The following is a 16665-nucleotide window of genomic DNA, read 5'->3' on the forward strand; positions in this document are numbered from 1 at the left end:
AGGCTTCACTGAGTCAGTTGGTCCCTTAGGATATCCCTGCCTGGAAATCTGCTTTTTCAATTCTACTGTGACAAGACACACTACTCAAACACCTTTGGGCTTCAGAAAGAATCTGTATGCCACCCCCCCCTCCCCCGTGGCAGGGGAACTGCTCCCCACAGCCTCGCTTTCTTTCAGCTCTTCCAAACACTGAAGGCCAAGATCCCGGGGGAGTGAGTGTGAACTGGTACAGGTGGGGAAGAGAACCAGCCAGAGATAGATGGGCCAATCCGACCCATAACGAGAACTGCCTTCGGGATCTAGGCAGGCAGGTGGGGCAGGGAGCACGTGCTGGGCCATCTGTTCTCCCAGCAGCTGACTCAGGAGCGATCCGCTCAATCAAATGCCAAGTGCTGATTGACAGCTTGCTCCATGCAAAGCTGTGGCCCTCGTGAACTTTGTTCTCAGACAGAAAGCGCGTGGTGTGGCTTTGTTCTGCGGTTTTCAATAAAAGGCTGACATTCATGCTCTTTGAGGGCAGTGTCAGTGACATCATCTTGAGCCTCCCAGTGGGGGCACTGGGTTGTTTCTTTCAGTCCTGGGTTGGAGGCAGAACTGGGGCTCCTGGTCTCCAGGCCCGTGCACAGCCCACCCCGTGCTTCTGCTTAGATAGAAGCATGGTCTGTGGGAGTTGAGTAAGAAGGGTTGGAAAGTTCTGCAGCAATGACCTTGGACTAGAGGGTTTTAGTCTACTTGAGTCGCACTAAACAGTGACCAGCTGACCTTGTGTCAGCTCTCTGAGTCTGACCTTCCATCTCTTTAGAACAAGGATGATTAAATGGGATGATTTCATGGACTTCTCTGTCCCATAAACCCCTTGTCCCATTCTTGCATCTGCTCTACTCAGTAGCCCTATTCTATAACAAGTCTTTCTTGGCCACCAGCTAGTTGAATTTAACCCCTTCAGATATGGGCTTATGGTCACATACAATCCAAGTCTTCGTCATCGTCATCTGGGGCAATACACTTTGTGAGAGGATGCCAGGCTCTGCCATGTCATTTAGCCCAAGTATTGTGTGTCAACTGCTCTAGCTGAGAACGGAAGAAGCTAGGGAGATGGATGCTAGGGTTGTTTCCAAGTGACCCCCTAACAGGCAGATAGGGAGGAGGATGCAGGAAGAAAAGGGAGCTGCAGAGGCTGCTGTTGATGAAGGACTCAGAAACCTTCCCTCCTGGGCCCCACGCTCTGCTACTGTGCTGGGGTCTGTGTCTCATTAGCCATCAGACCCAGCCCAGCATGGCTTTCCCTAACAGAGCAACACCACTGACAGCCTAGTGAGGCCAAAGCTGCCCATGCTTATAGAACTTCCCTCGTGCCAACTGTGGCTGTGATTGCTGCTCCAGTTCTGTCTTCACTGAGTGACTACTGGCTCTTGGTCCTGGGTTCTGATGGACTGCTCATCACTGAAGGTGATTGCAGCTATAATAAGCCTTAACCCACACCAGGCACCTGGCTACCCCTGGGTAGTTCTGTGGATGGGCAGGGTAGAGACAGAGCAGGTGATGTTAACTTCAGCCCTCAGAATCCCGGTAAGCCTGAGTAACTTTGCACATCTGCACAGTCCTTCCGCTCATTCCAGTCCCTCATCTGCCTTTGTCACAGAGCGTGTGTGATGAGGAGGGTGACAGGAAGTCAGGCAGGACTGTCCTCTTTCTCTGCACATGTTACTTCAGAACACACAGAACATACACACTGGGCACTGCCTCAGGGGCTGCTGACAACCTCTGAACACAAATGCTAGGCCTCTGAGACACATCACTCTGCTACCTGGGCCGGCCTACCTTGTGAGATAGAAAGTCTCACAAACCCCATGGGGGCAGAGTACTTTAAATCCCTCACATACAGCAATTTGCTCCTCATTCCCACCTCAGCGTTCCCCAATCAAGAGCTAGTGCCTGTCTGCTTTGGGTAGTATTTATTGCTAAATTATCAGGCCCTATAATCAGTATTAACATCGCCGTGTAAGGTAATACAAAACTAATTATCAGCTGTGCTAAATTAGATGGGGGGGGGGCTGTGAGCCTGAGCTGGCCTGGTGAGGAAAAGAGGCAGCTTCCAGCCTTGGGAGAGGGTGTGGATGCTGTTTCTGTACAAGCTAGCACAGTTAGTACCACTTCCAGGTGACGTAGGTCACCACTGAAGTCCAATGGAGGGTGGGAGATGGAAAGTAAAACCTCCCCTCCCCGCTTTCTCTTTTTCAGATTGTTACACACAGAGAAGCTCCACACAGAGAGGCTCAGGGTGCTGGGAGGTCAGTTATCCGTCTGTGACATCCTCCTGCCAGGAAATATGTAGGAGGACTAACTTTTCACACCATAATGTCCCTATGACCTGGGGTTGCCCTCATTCTTAAAATGAGGACACTAGCCTCACAGAGTGGGGGTAACCTTTGTGAGAGCCCCAGATGCAACCCCAGCTCTGTCTAACACCTAAATTCTGGTGCCTGCTAAAATAGAAAAATGAACAGCTCTGTGTCATGAAGAACCTGAAAGAGGAGGCACCTGGTGTGTCCCCAGGTTACACCAACCTCTGTGGTACAGAGCTGCGAGTGGCTATCTAGCTGTGGACTAGGTGCTGACCTGGACCCTTGGCATTCAAGGGGAAGCAGGGAAGGGAGGAAGGGGCGGTCATAGGATCTGAACCCCATGGTAGGAGTTTCTGTCCTCCCACTAAGGTTCAGGCCTCAGGTGGGTCCCCTCACCTTCAGAGATCCAGAAGCATCTGATAATGCATGCCAAGGTGCCTGGGTTCAGTCTTAAAGCAATGCCAGGGGTTACAAGGGAGTCCAGCACCTCCTTGGCGGGCCAGTGTTTATTTGCTCAGGTGATTTGAGACCCCAGAAGTCACAAGTAGAACCTAGCCATGTGGAACGGATGTCAGGTATTTCCAGGTCTTTATATCATCACCCAATCTCCATGTGGGTGTGGTTCCATCACTTGTAAGATCTGTGTAGTTTGCACAGTGCAGGGATGACCTAGGCCTCCTCAAAAGAGCCAGCACCATCTACACGTGATCCGCCCTTGTTTGGGGTTTCTCACCAATAGGTTTTCTGCCTACACCATCTGCTAGTCTCTGCACCTAGATTAAAGCTCATGGCCACTGCTCGGGTGACAATTGGAAAGAATGGTTTCTTTGTAGATATGAACATGGCTCTATCTCTTTCTCCTCAGAGCCATTGGTATGTCCTGATTCCAATTCTGACCAGGATGTTCCCTGGGTACTGATCGGTGAGATTTAAAAGCTGTCACCCCAAGTATAGCACAGTTGGTGGAGTGATTGACCAGCATGCACAGAAGGCCTTCTGAGTTCTGTATAACCATATAAAACTGGGCTTGCTGGAGAACTCCTGTCATCCCAGGAGTAGGGGCTAGAGGCTCCAAAACTCAGTGTCAGCTACACGGTGAGTCTGAGGTCAGTCTAGAATACCCAGGACCTCGTCTCAAAATAAAACTTGAAGTCAGGCATGGTGGCTCATGACGATAAATCCCAGCATTCAGGAGGCTGAAGCAGAAAGATTGCTTTGAGTTTGAGGCTATCCTGGGCTACAGAGTAAGATCCTTTCTCTAAACAAGACAAAATATTGTATAACCAAGTAAAAAAGAGGGAGGAAGGAAGCAGAGAGAGAGAATTAAGACTGAAGAATCCCAGTGAGAGACGGGAGGATGCTGCCCCCTCAGCATCTCTGATTGGTTGACCTTATTTACCTAAAACAATTCTATGTTTATGTTATCCAATCCAGCGATCTGAGTGGATGCTCATCTCGCCCCAGAGGAATTGTGTTCCTGCTCAGAGCTGCCCCCAGTATACAGAATGGCTCTCCTGCAGGCTCTGAGAAGGGCCCGGTGTCTGGGGGTCCGAGAGAGGACACAGGTACATTTCTCAGTGCATCTCAGGGCGCTGGTTACATTTAGAGAGCACAGCAGAACTCAAGTGGGGAGAGGCTTTTCCAGCAATTGTGCCTTCAGAATGTGAGTCCTGCACCCTGACACCCACCCAATACATGGCTGCCCCTGCTCCGTTACACAGGACTGCCTGGCCCCTGAGTCTAGTCTCTTGATTCGGCTGTGTGTATGGCAGTCAGGGAGAGGACCCGATTATTGTCTTGTGCCTATCAGTGGCGCTAGGGACTCTCAGGCAGGAGTTTTTCCAAAGATAGCAGAATCTTTGTTAGCAGTAGCGGAGAATCTTCACAGCTCAGCCTTGGTTCTGCAGTGAGAGACCTCCATGCAGCAGAGGGGACAGGGTTTAGAGAAAGTCCAGCCTGGAGAGCCAGTGTCTTCAAGAGCAGGGTTTACAGAACCTGACAGCATTAGAGTCCACAGGCTGAACAGGTATGGCATCCTTGGTGCTCCTCCATTCCCTGGATACCCCTTGTCAATGCGATGTCTCTAATCATGCATAGTTTAATTCACATCTAGGTCAGGTGCTGCTGCCAGAGAAGTCAGCCTGTCCTCAGCTACAGAGACTTCTCTCCTGGGATGGAGGAAATGGAGTGTTTATAGCTCCTGGAAACCGCAGTGTAGCCCCTAGGGGAATGTGTCCATGGAGAGGCGCCACTTCCATGGTTTGGCCCCAGTTCTACAAGAAAGCTGAGGGCACTGGGGCTAAGACTTCCTACAGACATTAACGAGAGGAGCTAGGCCTGAGGAGGCAGCATGGCAGACAGCTCTCTGGATGAGCAGGGAGCAGGTGCAGACACATGAGCCAGAAAGACGCAAGATCCAGCCTTAGTGGGAGGCACTGTCTCGGGGACAACTGAGGGTCATGGAGTCTTCTGCTAGGAGGGTGTGGCACTTGGTCACTGGGAGACTTGAATGGCTGGAACCGGAGTAGAAGAGTAGATGAGAGAGGACCACAGCTCCCTGGGTTAACTCTCTTGCTAGCTCTGCTAACAAACCCCAAATGCAGAAGCTCCTGGTGGCTGAGGGCATTTCTCTTCCCTGGCTGGGCTGGCTCTGGCAGCTCCGCTTTCCTACCAGGGCCATAGGGAAGGACAACCCCTCTCACTCTCGCTTCCCATGATACAGGCAGAGAGCAAGGGCAGCAAGACAGCCGCATTCCCCAAAGCTGCTCAGATATGCTAAAATGGCAGGTCCTACCCCCTTGGCCGATGGGCGGTAGTCCAGAGTAGAAGGAGTCAGGCTGAGGTGGGGGTGGAGAGCACACTACCCATCTGTCCTCCTGGAGGACCCATATGGCCTTGCGTGGGGGATCTACAGCCTGACTGCCCGCGGGGCCTCTTGTGGCTGCTGGAAGAATGTCCTGGGGTAAAAGCAATTATTTTCCTGTTCCCGGAATGTTCTGTCTGCCTCAGAGAAAGATCAAAAGGGCAGGGAAGGGGAAAGAAGGTAGCCCCATGTGGGAATGCTTCCGTTTGTCTCTCTGCCACTGCCTCTCTCTGTCCCTCTGTCTTTCTACCCGTCTCTCTGTATGCCTCGATCTTCTTTTCTCTGTGTCTATATCCCTGTCTGTCTTTGTTGTGTCTCTGTGTTTCTCAGTGTCTGCCTCAATCTCTCTATCTCGGTCCCTCTGTTTCCGTCTCTCCTTGTCTCTGTTGCTCTTCTTTCTCTTTCCTTCTCTCTCCCACCCCCTTTCCTCTTCCTCCTCCCTTTTTAGCTTATTCTTCCCCTCTTCTCTTCCCCTCTCCTGTTCCTCTCAAACTATTTGAAAACAGGCCGCATAGACATTGCTATTAGCCAGTGTGTCACCCAGAGTTTGTCCTACGGAACTGTCCTTGATAGGGCGCATCAAGAAGTGAGCGGGAGACCTGCGTCCCACCAAGTGGTCACTGCTGGCCCTGATGCCTGGGCAGGTTCCTGCCCTATGGCCTCAGTTCTCTGGCAGTGGGTGAGGTGGTGCTGGCGTACTGTGCATTCCTAGCCGTTGTGCCCCGTCATTGGCAGGTGATTTCTTAGATCCCTCACCCCCTGTCTACCATGTGCTTAGATCCCTCACCCCCTGTCTACCATGTGCTTAGATCCCTCACCCCCTATCCACAGGAGGGCTGTGTCTGGGCAAGTGTTCTGGCCCAACTTGTAGACTCAGTCCTCATTTTCAGAGATGAAGAACTTGGGCCACAGAGGGAGGTCCGCCTTCTTGTTTCCTGATTGTTGACACATTTGTGCAAATTCCAAGCCAAGGTCGGTAAGGGAAGGGCATAAGGATAGGGACCTGAGACAGTGTCACCACAGGTGACAAAAACACAGGCCTTCTGAGCTTCAAGAACACAGGTTCTGCTTCAGCTTCAAGAAGAAGAACTGCAGAGGGCTCCAGCTGATTTCCAAAGGTCATCAGGATTGAGAGTTGTATAGGTTACACATTGCCAGCACCCAGGAAGAGACTATGGCCAAGACATCCAAGGGGCAAGGGCACTACCACAATTTTGAGCTTTGCCCTGAGAATGGGTTGTCTCAGCGCACTGCCTGGGTCATATCTGGTCTACTTCCAAAGCCAACCAGCTCATATGTATAGTGGATCTCGGGGTAGCACTCCTCTATTGCATTCTGTGAAGACACAGTGACGTCCTGTATGGCAAATCCCCAGGATTGTCTGGGCACAGCACCTGCTCTGTCAGTGTGATGATTATTCAGTGGCAAATGTGGGCGAGCCCTCGTTTCAAGGGAAATCGTGTGAAAATTGGGTTTGAGTTTCTCTTTAGGAACACTGACTGTTGACTGGCACCATGGATGCTTTAACGTAAATGCCTATGTTCTCCAACAATCCAAGGATCACTTCTGGAAATGCTGTGTGACACACTAGATCAAATGGCACTCACTCTAGCTCTTCCTGATGTCCCTCATATATGCCTTAGGGACAGTTGACCCTCCTGCCAAATCTGGAAAAAGTCTGAGCAGGACATTGCTTGAGACCTGGAAGAGTTGTGAGGGATTAACTTGAACCTCTCAGCTCCTCAGATCAGCTCAGGTGAAGGTGGGGCAGCTTGTGTGAGAAACTCAAGTACAGATAAAGAGACTTGGGTACAGGTGGAGAGAATCCGGTGCAGGTGGAGAGTCTCAGGGGAAGGTAGAGAAGAAGCTCAGGTGAAAGTGGAGAGGCTCAGACACAGGTTAAAAGGCTCAGGTACAGGTGGAGAGAGAGACTCAGGTGCAGGTGGAGAGGCTTGGGTGCAGGTGGAGAGACTCGGGTACAAGTGGAGAGACTCAGGTGTGGATGGAGAGGCTCAGGTACAGTTGGAGAGGCTTGGGTGCAGGTGGAGAGACTCAGGTGCAGGTGGAGAGGAGCAGGTAGAAAGGCTCAGGTGCAGGTGGATAGGCTCAGATGCAGGTGGAGAGACTCAGGTGCAGGTAGAGAGGCTCAAGTGCAGGTGGAGAGGTGCAGGTGGAGAGGCTCAGGTGCAGGTGGAGAGACTTGGGAACAGGTGGAGAGACTCAGATGCAGGTAGAGAGGCTCAGGGAAAGGTGAAGAGACTTGGGTACAGATGGAGAGGCTCAGGCGCAGGTGGAGAAGCTCAGATGCAGATGGAGAGGCTCAGGTACAGGTGGAGAGGCTCAGATGCAGATAGAGAGACTGGGGTTCAGGTGAAAAGACTCAGATACAGATGGAGAGGCTCAGGTGGAGGTGGAGAGACTCAGGTGAAGACAGAGAAGCTCAGGTGAAGGTGAAGAGGCCCAGGTACAGGTGGAGAGGCTCGGGTGAAGGTGGAGAAGCTTGGGTACAGGTGAAGAGGCTCAGGTGCAAGCTGAGAGACTCAGATACAGATAAGAGAGGCTCACGTACAGGCGTAGAGACTCAGGTGCAGGTAGAGAGATCCATGTGGAGAGGCAGAGGTGTAGGGTGGAGGTAAAGGTGCACGTGGAGAGGCTCAGGTACATGTAAGAGAGACTCGGGTACAGGTGGAGAGGCTCAGGTACAGGTGGAGAGGCTCAGGGACAGGTGGAGAGGCTCAGGTGCAGGTGAAGAGGCTCAGGTACAGGTGGAGAGGCTTGGGTGCAGGTGGAGAGGCTCAGGGACATGTAAGAGAGACTCGGGTGCAGGTGGAGAGGCTCAGGTACAGGTGGAGAGGCTTGGGTGCAGGTGGAGAGGCTCAGGTACAGGTGGAGAGACTCAGGTGCAGGTGAAGAGGCTCAGGTACAGGTGGAGAGGCTTGAGTGCAGGTGAAGAGGCTCAGGTGCAGGTGGAGAGGCTTGAGTGCAGGTGGAAAGACTCAGATGCAGGTGAGAGAGGTTCAGCTGTGGCTGCAGATGTAGAGGTTTAGGTCCAGATGGAATGGCTGGTGTTCTGGGCTGGAAGCTGGAAGTCCTGTATTCACCCTCTATGAGGTGATCAGATGTGTATTTCTTTAGCTCTCTTGTCACTTTAGACAGATTCTGAAACGATGACCAGTTTTGACAAGCACCAGTGTGGGTAGGGTCAGTATTTCTTTCCCCCTGGGTGAATGCTTGCCATTTGGTGTCAGCTTAGTTTCCAGGGATCTTGGGAATTCTGGGCCAGTTCCTCTCTGGCAAGTTCTACGGGAGTTGTATTAACTACATTTAGTACTCCTCAGCCCCGACTCCTTACACAGGCTCACAAGAAATATGAGCTGGGAGTCAAATCTCCAAGTCAAGGCACAATGACCTGTCCTGGTGAAGGTGCGAGAGAGTCCCTAGTCAGTGGTACTGAAGGCTTCCCACTTATTTCTGGAACTACCTAACAGACTCAGGCTTCATTGTTGTGAACGCCCTGGATTCTATTTCCTTTCAAAAGCCCAGCTAAGTTAAGCTCCTCCAATTCAGGGCAGCAATTGTGAACCCTGGAACATTACTCACCTAAGGCAGAGTCAGGAGCTCTCCAAAACCATTATGGTTATATGCCTACCATAGGTCCCCCACCCAGAAGGTATCTCCACTTATGGGGAGCTACTTTCACTTCTCCGTGGCATTTGATTGACAGCAGGCACCAGAGAAATGTCAGAGGGCTCAGGGGCATCACACCTTGCATCAAAGCCCAGCTCCACAGCCTGCCCAGCATAGGTTGCTGGCTGAGCCCAGTTTTTATTTGAAAAGGTGACAATAGCTGTCACCACAGTCTTCTGGGCTTGTCCCTGCCCTGATCCTTTATCCCAAGGACACCTCACAGAGGAAAGCTACTGCTGTTGAGCCCATTTTGCAGATGAGAGCTGAGCCACAGAAAGCCTCATTACCTGGGTCGCCATCTTATGGAAGTCCATGGCAGTGCTCAGCTTGACCCCAGGGTCTGAATCTAAAGCGGTCACTTGAGGCCTCCCTCCAGTGGGAACCTCTGCCCATCAGACAGACAGCAGGAAAGGTTCAACAGTGCTTGGCCATGGAGTGTTCCTCACAAAGCCAATTATGGACTCCCTGTTGAATCTGACAAGGAGCTTGGAGCATGCTGCCCCTTGTATCTTGCACTAAGTTGGATATTCAATAAAAGTCGGTGACTTCTGAGATGGAGGCGAATTTTGTGGATTGGTTTGATTTGAATTCTTGATAAACAATAAATGTCCCTTACTTTTGTGTAGTGGGGAGCGAGTATGTATGACTTGGGCAGACACAGCTGTGGCCCTGAATCTGTAAAATACGCAAGGCAGGACAGCATCTCTGTGCTTGTCTAATCCAGCAAGACCACTGGGTGTGACTAGCCTGCAGTACCAGCTTCCACTGAGAGATGGTGCCCTTCCCCAACAGTTGTAATTTTGCTGGCGTTAGACCCAAACCAGAGGCACCAATGAATGCTGAGCATTAGCCAGAGAAATAACTTCAATTGATTTCTTGAGCCAGCCGGCCTCACACCCAGCACTCAGGCCAGGATCATCTTGGCTGTCGTTGAAGTTGACTCTGCAAACGGGGACAGAACACAGAGAGTCAAGTCCTAGGAATGTGTCACATCCCCTCTTGGCAGATATCAGGGAGTCTCCCTTTGTCCTGACATCTCTCCCAAACCCCCTTCCAGGGAGTCTATAATTGACCAGGTGGGAAAGACTGCAGTGGCGGTTGGATGTCTTTCTTTACCCAGGGCTGGGACAACTTGGAGGAATGCCTACAGGACCTGGCTTTCCTCCGCTTAGAAGGCTGCTGCAAAGTCAAAAGCACTATTAAGGTGTTTTGCCGGCTGTGCTGTTGTACTGAGACTTACAGGTCTTAGCACAGATGCTGCTGAAGCTTGCCCTGCCCCTGAGCTGGATCCCTGAGACAGACGCCTGCGTGTCTAGGCCCACAGCACAGATGCCTGTCGCTCTATCCACCAATGTGCACACCAGAGTCCAGGGCGATCATGGGGCGGGGTCTCTCTAGTGCTTCCTGAGCCCCAAGCTGCCAGGGTAGGTGGGTACACTCTCCTGCACCCCCTACTGTGCATAGCAGGCAACCAGCCCCTTCTCTGTTTAAACCTGCTCCAGAAACCCAGGATGGTACCCCTAGGAATTCCAACTGTCCCTTCCTTCAGAGATAGGTTCCCGGCAGTGTCTTTCACTTTGTAAACACCCCTTTACTCCTGTGCTGGCACTGGAGACCCCACAAGAGCTTTTCTTCCCCTATAAGGCTCAAGAGAAGCTCCAAACTGACTGGAACTCAATCCATCTGGGAAGACGAATCCCAGCAGTAAGGGTGGTGTGGTTCATCCTTCCGGGAACCCTTGCCACAAGCAGGCATGAGTGGAGCTGGGGCTTCAGCGAGACAGCGTCATGGGTATGACTGAGAGAGCTGAGGAGGGAGGACAGTGAATGGGTGTCATGCAAGATTTTGAGGATTTTATTTTTTACGGTTTGAGGCAGGTTTTTGACTGTCCTGGGTGACCCTAACTCTTCGGCCAACGAGTTTGCAGACCTCGCTGCCTGCAGCCAGGGGGCGGCGGGGAGCCGGAGCTCGGAGGAAAAATCCACCCATTTCCTGGGCAGATTGCGTCGGCCGCCGCCCGGCCGTGTCCCCGCCTCCTGGCCGCGGCCCCCGCGCACAGCCCGCGCCGCGCTCAGAACCCGGTGGCCCTTCTCGGCAGCGGAGCGCGCAGGGACGCGGCAGCGGCGGGCAGCGCGGGCCGGTAGCACGCGCCGGGCAGGGCCGCCTGGTCACCTCCCAGCGCCGGGGCGGCGCGGCGATGGCCAGGGCGCACAGGGCGGCGGAGACGGACGGGCGGCGGCGGGCGAAGGGGGCGCGGGGACGCGGCCGGGCGCCCCTGCCCGCCGTGGTGCCCGCCGCCTGAGGCTGCCCGGGGCGCAGGAGCCAGCGCCAGCGCGGCGCGGGCGCAGGAGGCCACTTGAGGCGCGATGTCGGTTCCGCTGCTGAAGATCGGGGTCGTGCTAAGCACCATGGCCATGATCACCAATTGGATGTCCCAGACGCTGCCCTCGTTGGTGGGCCTCAACACCACCCGGCTCTCGGCCGCCAGCGGCGGGACGCTGGACCGCAGCACCGGCGTAAGTGAGCCCGCCTTGCGCCCTCCCGGCCCCTCCTCCCTCCTGCCTCCTGCCTCCTCTTGGGTCGGAGCTCCGGACTGGTCCGGCGGTGCGGTACAGGATGGGGTCACCTGGGGAGGAAGAGATGCAGGGGCGAGGGTCACAAACCCACCCTCTGTGCTGCCGCTAAGCAGCGCCTCCGGTTGCCGCCGTCACCCGCACTCTGGCATCTCGGGGCGATGCTTTCTGCGCCCGGTCCCCTTGAGGGGCTTGAGGACACCTGCTCGGTTGCTGGTGGGAGGGGTTCAAAAGTCCAGAGTCCTCGTTCACCAATATTAGGAAGTCTTTCCTTGCGAAGCTTAGGAAACTGAAACTAGGGACTTGGGGACTTAGCCAAGGTCACTCAGCAAGTAAGGGGTGGAGATGCTGCTTAAAGCCTTTTGTGGGCTAGGTCCAGTCAGGACTCAGCTCGCCCTACTTTGTAAAAGGCGGACTGGACGGTGCCGGAGTGGAGCCCCAGGCAAAAGATAAGAGCTCGGTGGTCTCATCTGAGTCCCCCAAATCCCGAGGCACCCTACTCTTTCCCATCCCCATTGGAAGATCTAAGGGTCCTCTCCAGAGGTTAAGAGGAGCTGGGCGGGACCGGACCCCCCACCTCCCGCGCGCGGCTTCGCCCACCCGTCTCTATTGGCCTCTGAAATGGAAATCGCATCTCTGTGTGCCACCAGCAGCCTGGGGAGGGGAGCGTTGGCTAAGGGTTGGGGTGGAAGGTCTGGGTAGGGCTGACTTCCATAGTGGCTGTAGCAGACTGAGCTGAGACCACCCTTCCATGAGGAACCCCTGGAAAGGGGCCCCAGCCTAATCTTCTAAGTGGAAAGGAGAGGTGAAGGACAAGTCTCCTTTTTCCTCCAATTCTGCTCCCAAGGTCTCAGTGGTGTAACCTGCCCCCCCCCCCACACACACACACCTATGACTCTTGTTGGCTCTACCTCTCCTCTTTCGAGTTTCCCTAGTGCCGGACATGGCGTGTAAAACCTTTAATCCCAGCACCCAAGAGGCAGAGACAGGTGGATCTCTGTGAGTTCAAGACCAGCATGGTCTACATAGTGGGTTCCCAAAAATCAAGCAAACAAAACAACCCGAATGAGTTTCCGTGGTGAGGACTTTACGTGGTCGGTGTGCTGAGGTTGGGTGAATGAGATAAGTGCATCACTACCATAGCTTCTCTGCCTTCCTCCCCATCCCTGTCTAAAAATAGCAGGGATGTGCAGGATGCCAGGGAAAGGTTTGGAGACAGTGGGCAGGCTGCAGTAGCAGGAGGGCAGGCGAGCAGGAGGCCATGGGGGTGTGTACAGGAGCGCTGGTGTCTACTGCCCCTGCTGTGTCTCTGAAGGTCAGGGTCATGGGTGGTATAGAGGGCCCACAAGGTGAACCTAGCCACTCACGGCTCTGGGTCCTTTGTGGTCTTTGGGCAGGCAAATCCTCAGGAGTGAGGTTTGGGGGTGACCCTTACACAATGTGTTTATTGACATCCACCAAATGGCTTGTGGGTGGGAGCTGCATGAAGTTGGAAGGCCAACATCTTAGCCAGGCTGCTTTCGGGGAGACAGCACAGCTCTAAGCCAGTGCTGCTCTCTGTTCGTAGGCAACGACAGGGACTGTTAACAATGGTGCTTGTCTCTGAGTGTTAGGGAGCAGCAGATCAAGACTACTGGGGGAAGTGAATTCTGATTCCCTGGGCTGTTAGCCACCTGGTTTTTTATATGACCTCTCAGCCAGCCTAGTGCATCCGCAGCTCCTCCCACCTCCCCAAGCGTTAATCTGGTTAGATGTCCAAACTCTGAGCACCCAGGGCTGAACCTGGATTTTTAGGCATTGTGTCTCTCTGATCTGCTTCAGCCCCTGGCACCCAGGCGCCAACCTCCCTCATTCTTACCCTCGTTCTCTTGTTCTCTCCCCGTTCCCTTCCCCACCTGCCCCCCCTCCAGGTGTTGCCCACCAACCCCGAGGAGAGCTGGCAGGTGTACAGCTCTGCCCAGGACAGTGAGGGCAGGTGTATCTGCACGGTGGTCGCCCCCCAGCAGACTATGTGTTCACGGGATGCCCGCACAAAACAGCTGAGGCAGCTACTGGAGAAGGTGAGTGAGTCTGAGCAGGGGGTGTGTGAGAGCTCACACTCGCAGAGTGCTGTGTGCCAGCCTGAGGGTCGGCCGGCCTGCGTGGCCCCATCTCGGTATTTGGGAATAGATGAGTGTACAGACGACTGCCTGGATAGGAAGATGGAAAAGAACGTGGTGACCCTGCCGGGAAGATGAATACACCTGCTCCCTGGGCTCCAGGGGCTCCATGAAAGAGCTCGTTGGTAAGGCCAGAAGCATGGCTTCTTTGCCCTCTGCCATTTCTCCTCTGAGCGATGCTCAGGGTCTGGTCCAAAGGGCTCAGCAATGCTGCCAGGGACACAGTAGACCCCAGGTGCCTGGCCCACAGGCGTTCCATGGGGGTGTCTCTGCCACCGTGGATGCTTCTGACATGAAGACAGCAGTGTGTAGTCCATGCATACACCTTGAGTCTTATTTGGATTATCACAAGACCAGAGTAGAGTCCGTGGCATGAGTCACTCCTCAGATTGATGTCCCCGGACCACAGAGCTAGTTAGAAAGGGAGTTTGTCTGAGTAATTGGACCAGCTATCTTCCTGTTTGGCTTCTGTTTCTCAACAAGAGTGGCTATAAGCTGCCCCCAGAGACCCCCTGCAAACTCTGACCTCACTACTATGAGTCCCTGGAGTGCTACCATGAGGAGAAGGGAAAGTGAGGGCCCTTTCCATCCTGCCCTTCTCACTCCCCCAAGAAAAGATGCCTCCAGGGGATGTGCCCTTCCCACAAAAGTCACATCACACACACACACACTCATGCACACACATGCACACATGCACCAGGAAAGCTGGGACTTGCCCTACTGACTGGATTTGGAATTTCCAAGCCCTCACCTGTATGAGATCTGTGGGCTGAGGGCATCTCTGTAACTTGAACACAGGCACTGAGGACAGCTTCCGTCCTCTGGGGAAGACAGAATGGCTTTGGAGCCCAGCTTAACCCCTGCCAGGACCTGGTCTCCCCAGCCGGACTAGCACCTCTGTGGGCAGAGCAGCTCCCTTTTCTGGACTCAGATGCCGAGGCAGGGGGCAGCCTGGGGATTAGGATGACTCCCGAGTTGCTGCCAGTCCCCATGTGGAAGAGACATGGGACCTTATTTCCATCATGGCGTCTGTGGGGCTGGCTCACCCTAAAGGGGTAGACGTGTTGGTTTCTTGGCCTGTTTTGCCACCTATAGCCACCAGAGTAAATCATTTGAAGAGAGCCCAAGTAAAAATACATTTAACAGATCCCACAGACATTTATTTACACCAAACTAGACAGGAGCCTAATTGAGCCTTTAATTATTCAGAATTGTAGCGAAGGGGAGGGGCTTGGAGGGGCCTGAGGCCCAAGCCGCGGGGACCTGGGAAAGGGCAGAACTGGGAAATGGTTCCAGAAAGCTCTGGGACCCCCTGAGAATGAGGCCGCTCAGCTTCCCTCTCTGCCTATGCAGGCAGGCCACAGTCTTGCTGCTTAAAAAATTTAAAACCCCATCTCACGCCACGTAGACTCTATTTCGGGAGGGCCTGAGCACTGGCTGGAAGAGAGGGGCCTTCATTTATGGTGCCTGTCAGCATTGCTGAGGCAAGCCTGCTCGCCTTTGTGCTCTAGGGCTGGGCCTGGGCAACACGCCTCCTTTCTGGTCTACTTTGCTTTTTCTCTGCCTGTGGGGCGGGGCCAGGCCTGGCACAGAGAGCACCTGCCATCTTGGGTGGCAACAGAGGAGTATTCCTTGGGTCCCCTGCAGCTGGTCCTAGCTGAGGACTGTGGAGCTGGTTCTGTGTCGCTACCATCTGGCTTTGTGTTAGACCCACTTGGTGACAAGGCAGGTCAGGTCCTCCTTGCTGAGGACTGGGTATCAGTAAGCCTGGGCAGTTCCTCCAGGGTCTGATGCCAGAGGAGGGGCTAAGGTGAGTATAAGGATGGCATTGTGTCCTCTGAAGACACAGTCTGAGTTCGAGAGCAGAGGCTTTGGAGTCCCCGACCTTGAGCTGGCTATATGACGGGACCAAGTTTCTTAACTGACTTATCTGTGTTAACATGTGGACTCAGAACGGTTTGCTCCCCCCTACCCAGGGTTTTATGAAGATCAAATGAGCTAAATAACATAGCTGGCTCAGGCCAGTGCCTACGTGGGCAATAAACATTAGCAATTAGTCATTCCCAGATGGGGACAGGTGTGTGGCTGCTGTGCATGTCCCCTCCCCCACTTCATGGCACCTGCTGCCACAGTGGCTAAGAGCATTCTATGACCTTGTGACCTTGAACATGCTGGGCGGATTCTGTGGATATTGTGGGAACTGGAGGAGGTGTGTGGAAGGAGGTATTGCCAAAGGGTTAATATGGATGTCACCCGTGTCTTGTTGTGAAGGGCTTAGCTGAGTGGTTGTCCAGAAAGTGGGCTCATACGTCTGTTGGTTCACCTTAAGGTAACCAAGTTATTCGGCATCTTTAAGACTTCTTTTTAATGTACAGCTACTGAACCTTTCCTACCCCAGGCCCCGCCCACTGTTTGACTGGTTGCTATCTGAGCCCCGTTCTTTTGGTCAGTGTCATATCTCTGAGGAGGAGACTTAGGAAAAGAGGCTTGGAGCAGAGATGTCCCATGTTGTCCCTCTCTGGGCCAGGCAGGCTGCTTAGGTTTCCTGCCCTTATTCTGGGTTCAGGTGTAGATGAACTGCTCCCCACCCCCAAAAGATGGTATTGTTCCCAAGTAGTTCCCAGTATCCCTTGTCTGAGCTCCTCCCAGAAGCCTCCTTGAAGGCAGTGGCATTTGGGCTGGGCCTCAAAGGATGGACCACAGCAAATGTGACATCTTTTCCGAGAAGAAGCACGGCAGCCATTCAGAAGGGCAGCGAGAGGCGGGAGAGGCCGTCCAGGAAGATTCCCCTCAGAGCAGCTAAGAGAAGGAAGCAGTCAGGCCCATGCACAGCTGTGCTATAAATTGAGCTGTGAAGGTGAATGTGTGCCCTGCTTTCAAGTCCTGAGATCCCATCAGGCTTTAAGTGCTGAGATGGGCAGTATCGACCTGGCCAGCGAGAAGACATCCTGCCACTCTTCCCATTCCCTCCACCTACTGGTCCAAGGGTTTGAGGTGCTACCCTACCTTCATGCTCTGACCCCTGAGCGGTGACGCCA

General features: G+C 53.7%; 1 protein-coding gene across 3 annotated transcripts in view; it reads left to right on the forward strand.

The window, feature by feature from the left end:
- Positions 1-16665, forward strand: part of Olfm1 (olfactomedin 1) — a 37425-nt gene that overhangs the window by 2368 nt on the left and 18392 nt on the right. Inside the window, exons 1-2 of one of the 3 annotated variants that reach the window (XM_075985571.1) lie at positions 11117-11411; positions 13379-13528. In XM_075985571.1, the coding sequence (XP_075841686.1) occupies positions 11262-11411; positions 13379-13528 (300 nt within the window). In that variant the 5' untranslated portion in view covers positions 11117-11261. Of the gene's footprint in view, positions 1-11116; positions 11412-13378; positions 13529-16665 lie in introns of those variants that run through there. The other 2 variants (XM_075985569.1, XM_075985570.1) reach the window with 2 other exon arrangements.

This window comes from Microtus pennsylvanicus, chromosome 9 (genome assembly GCF_037038515.1).
Source record: "Microtus pennsylvanicus isolate mMicPen1 chromosome 9, mMicPen1.hap1, whole genome shotgun sequence".
Classification (NCBI taxonomy): domain Eukaryota; kingdom Metazoa; phylum Chordata; class Mammalia; order Rodentia; family Cricetidae; genus Microtus; species Microtus pennsylvanicus.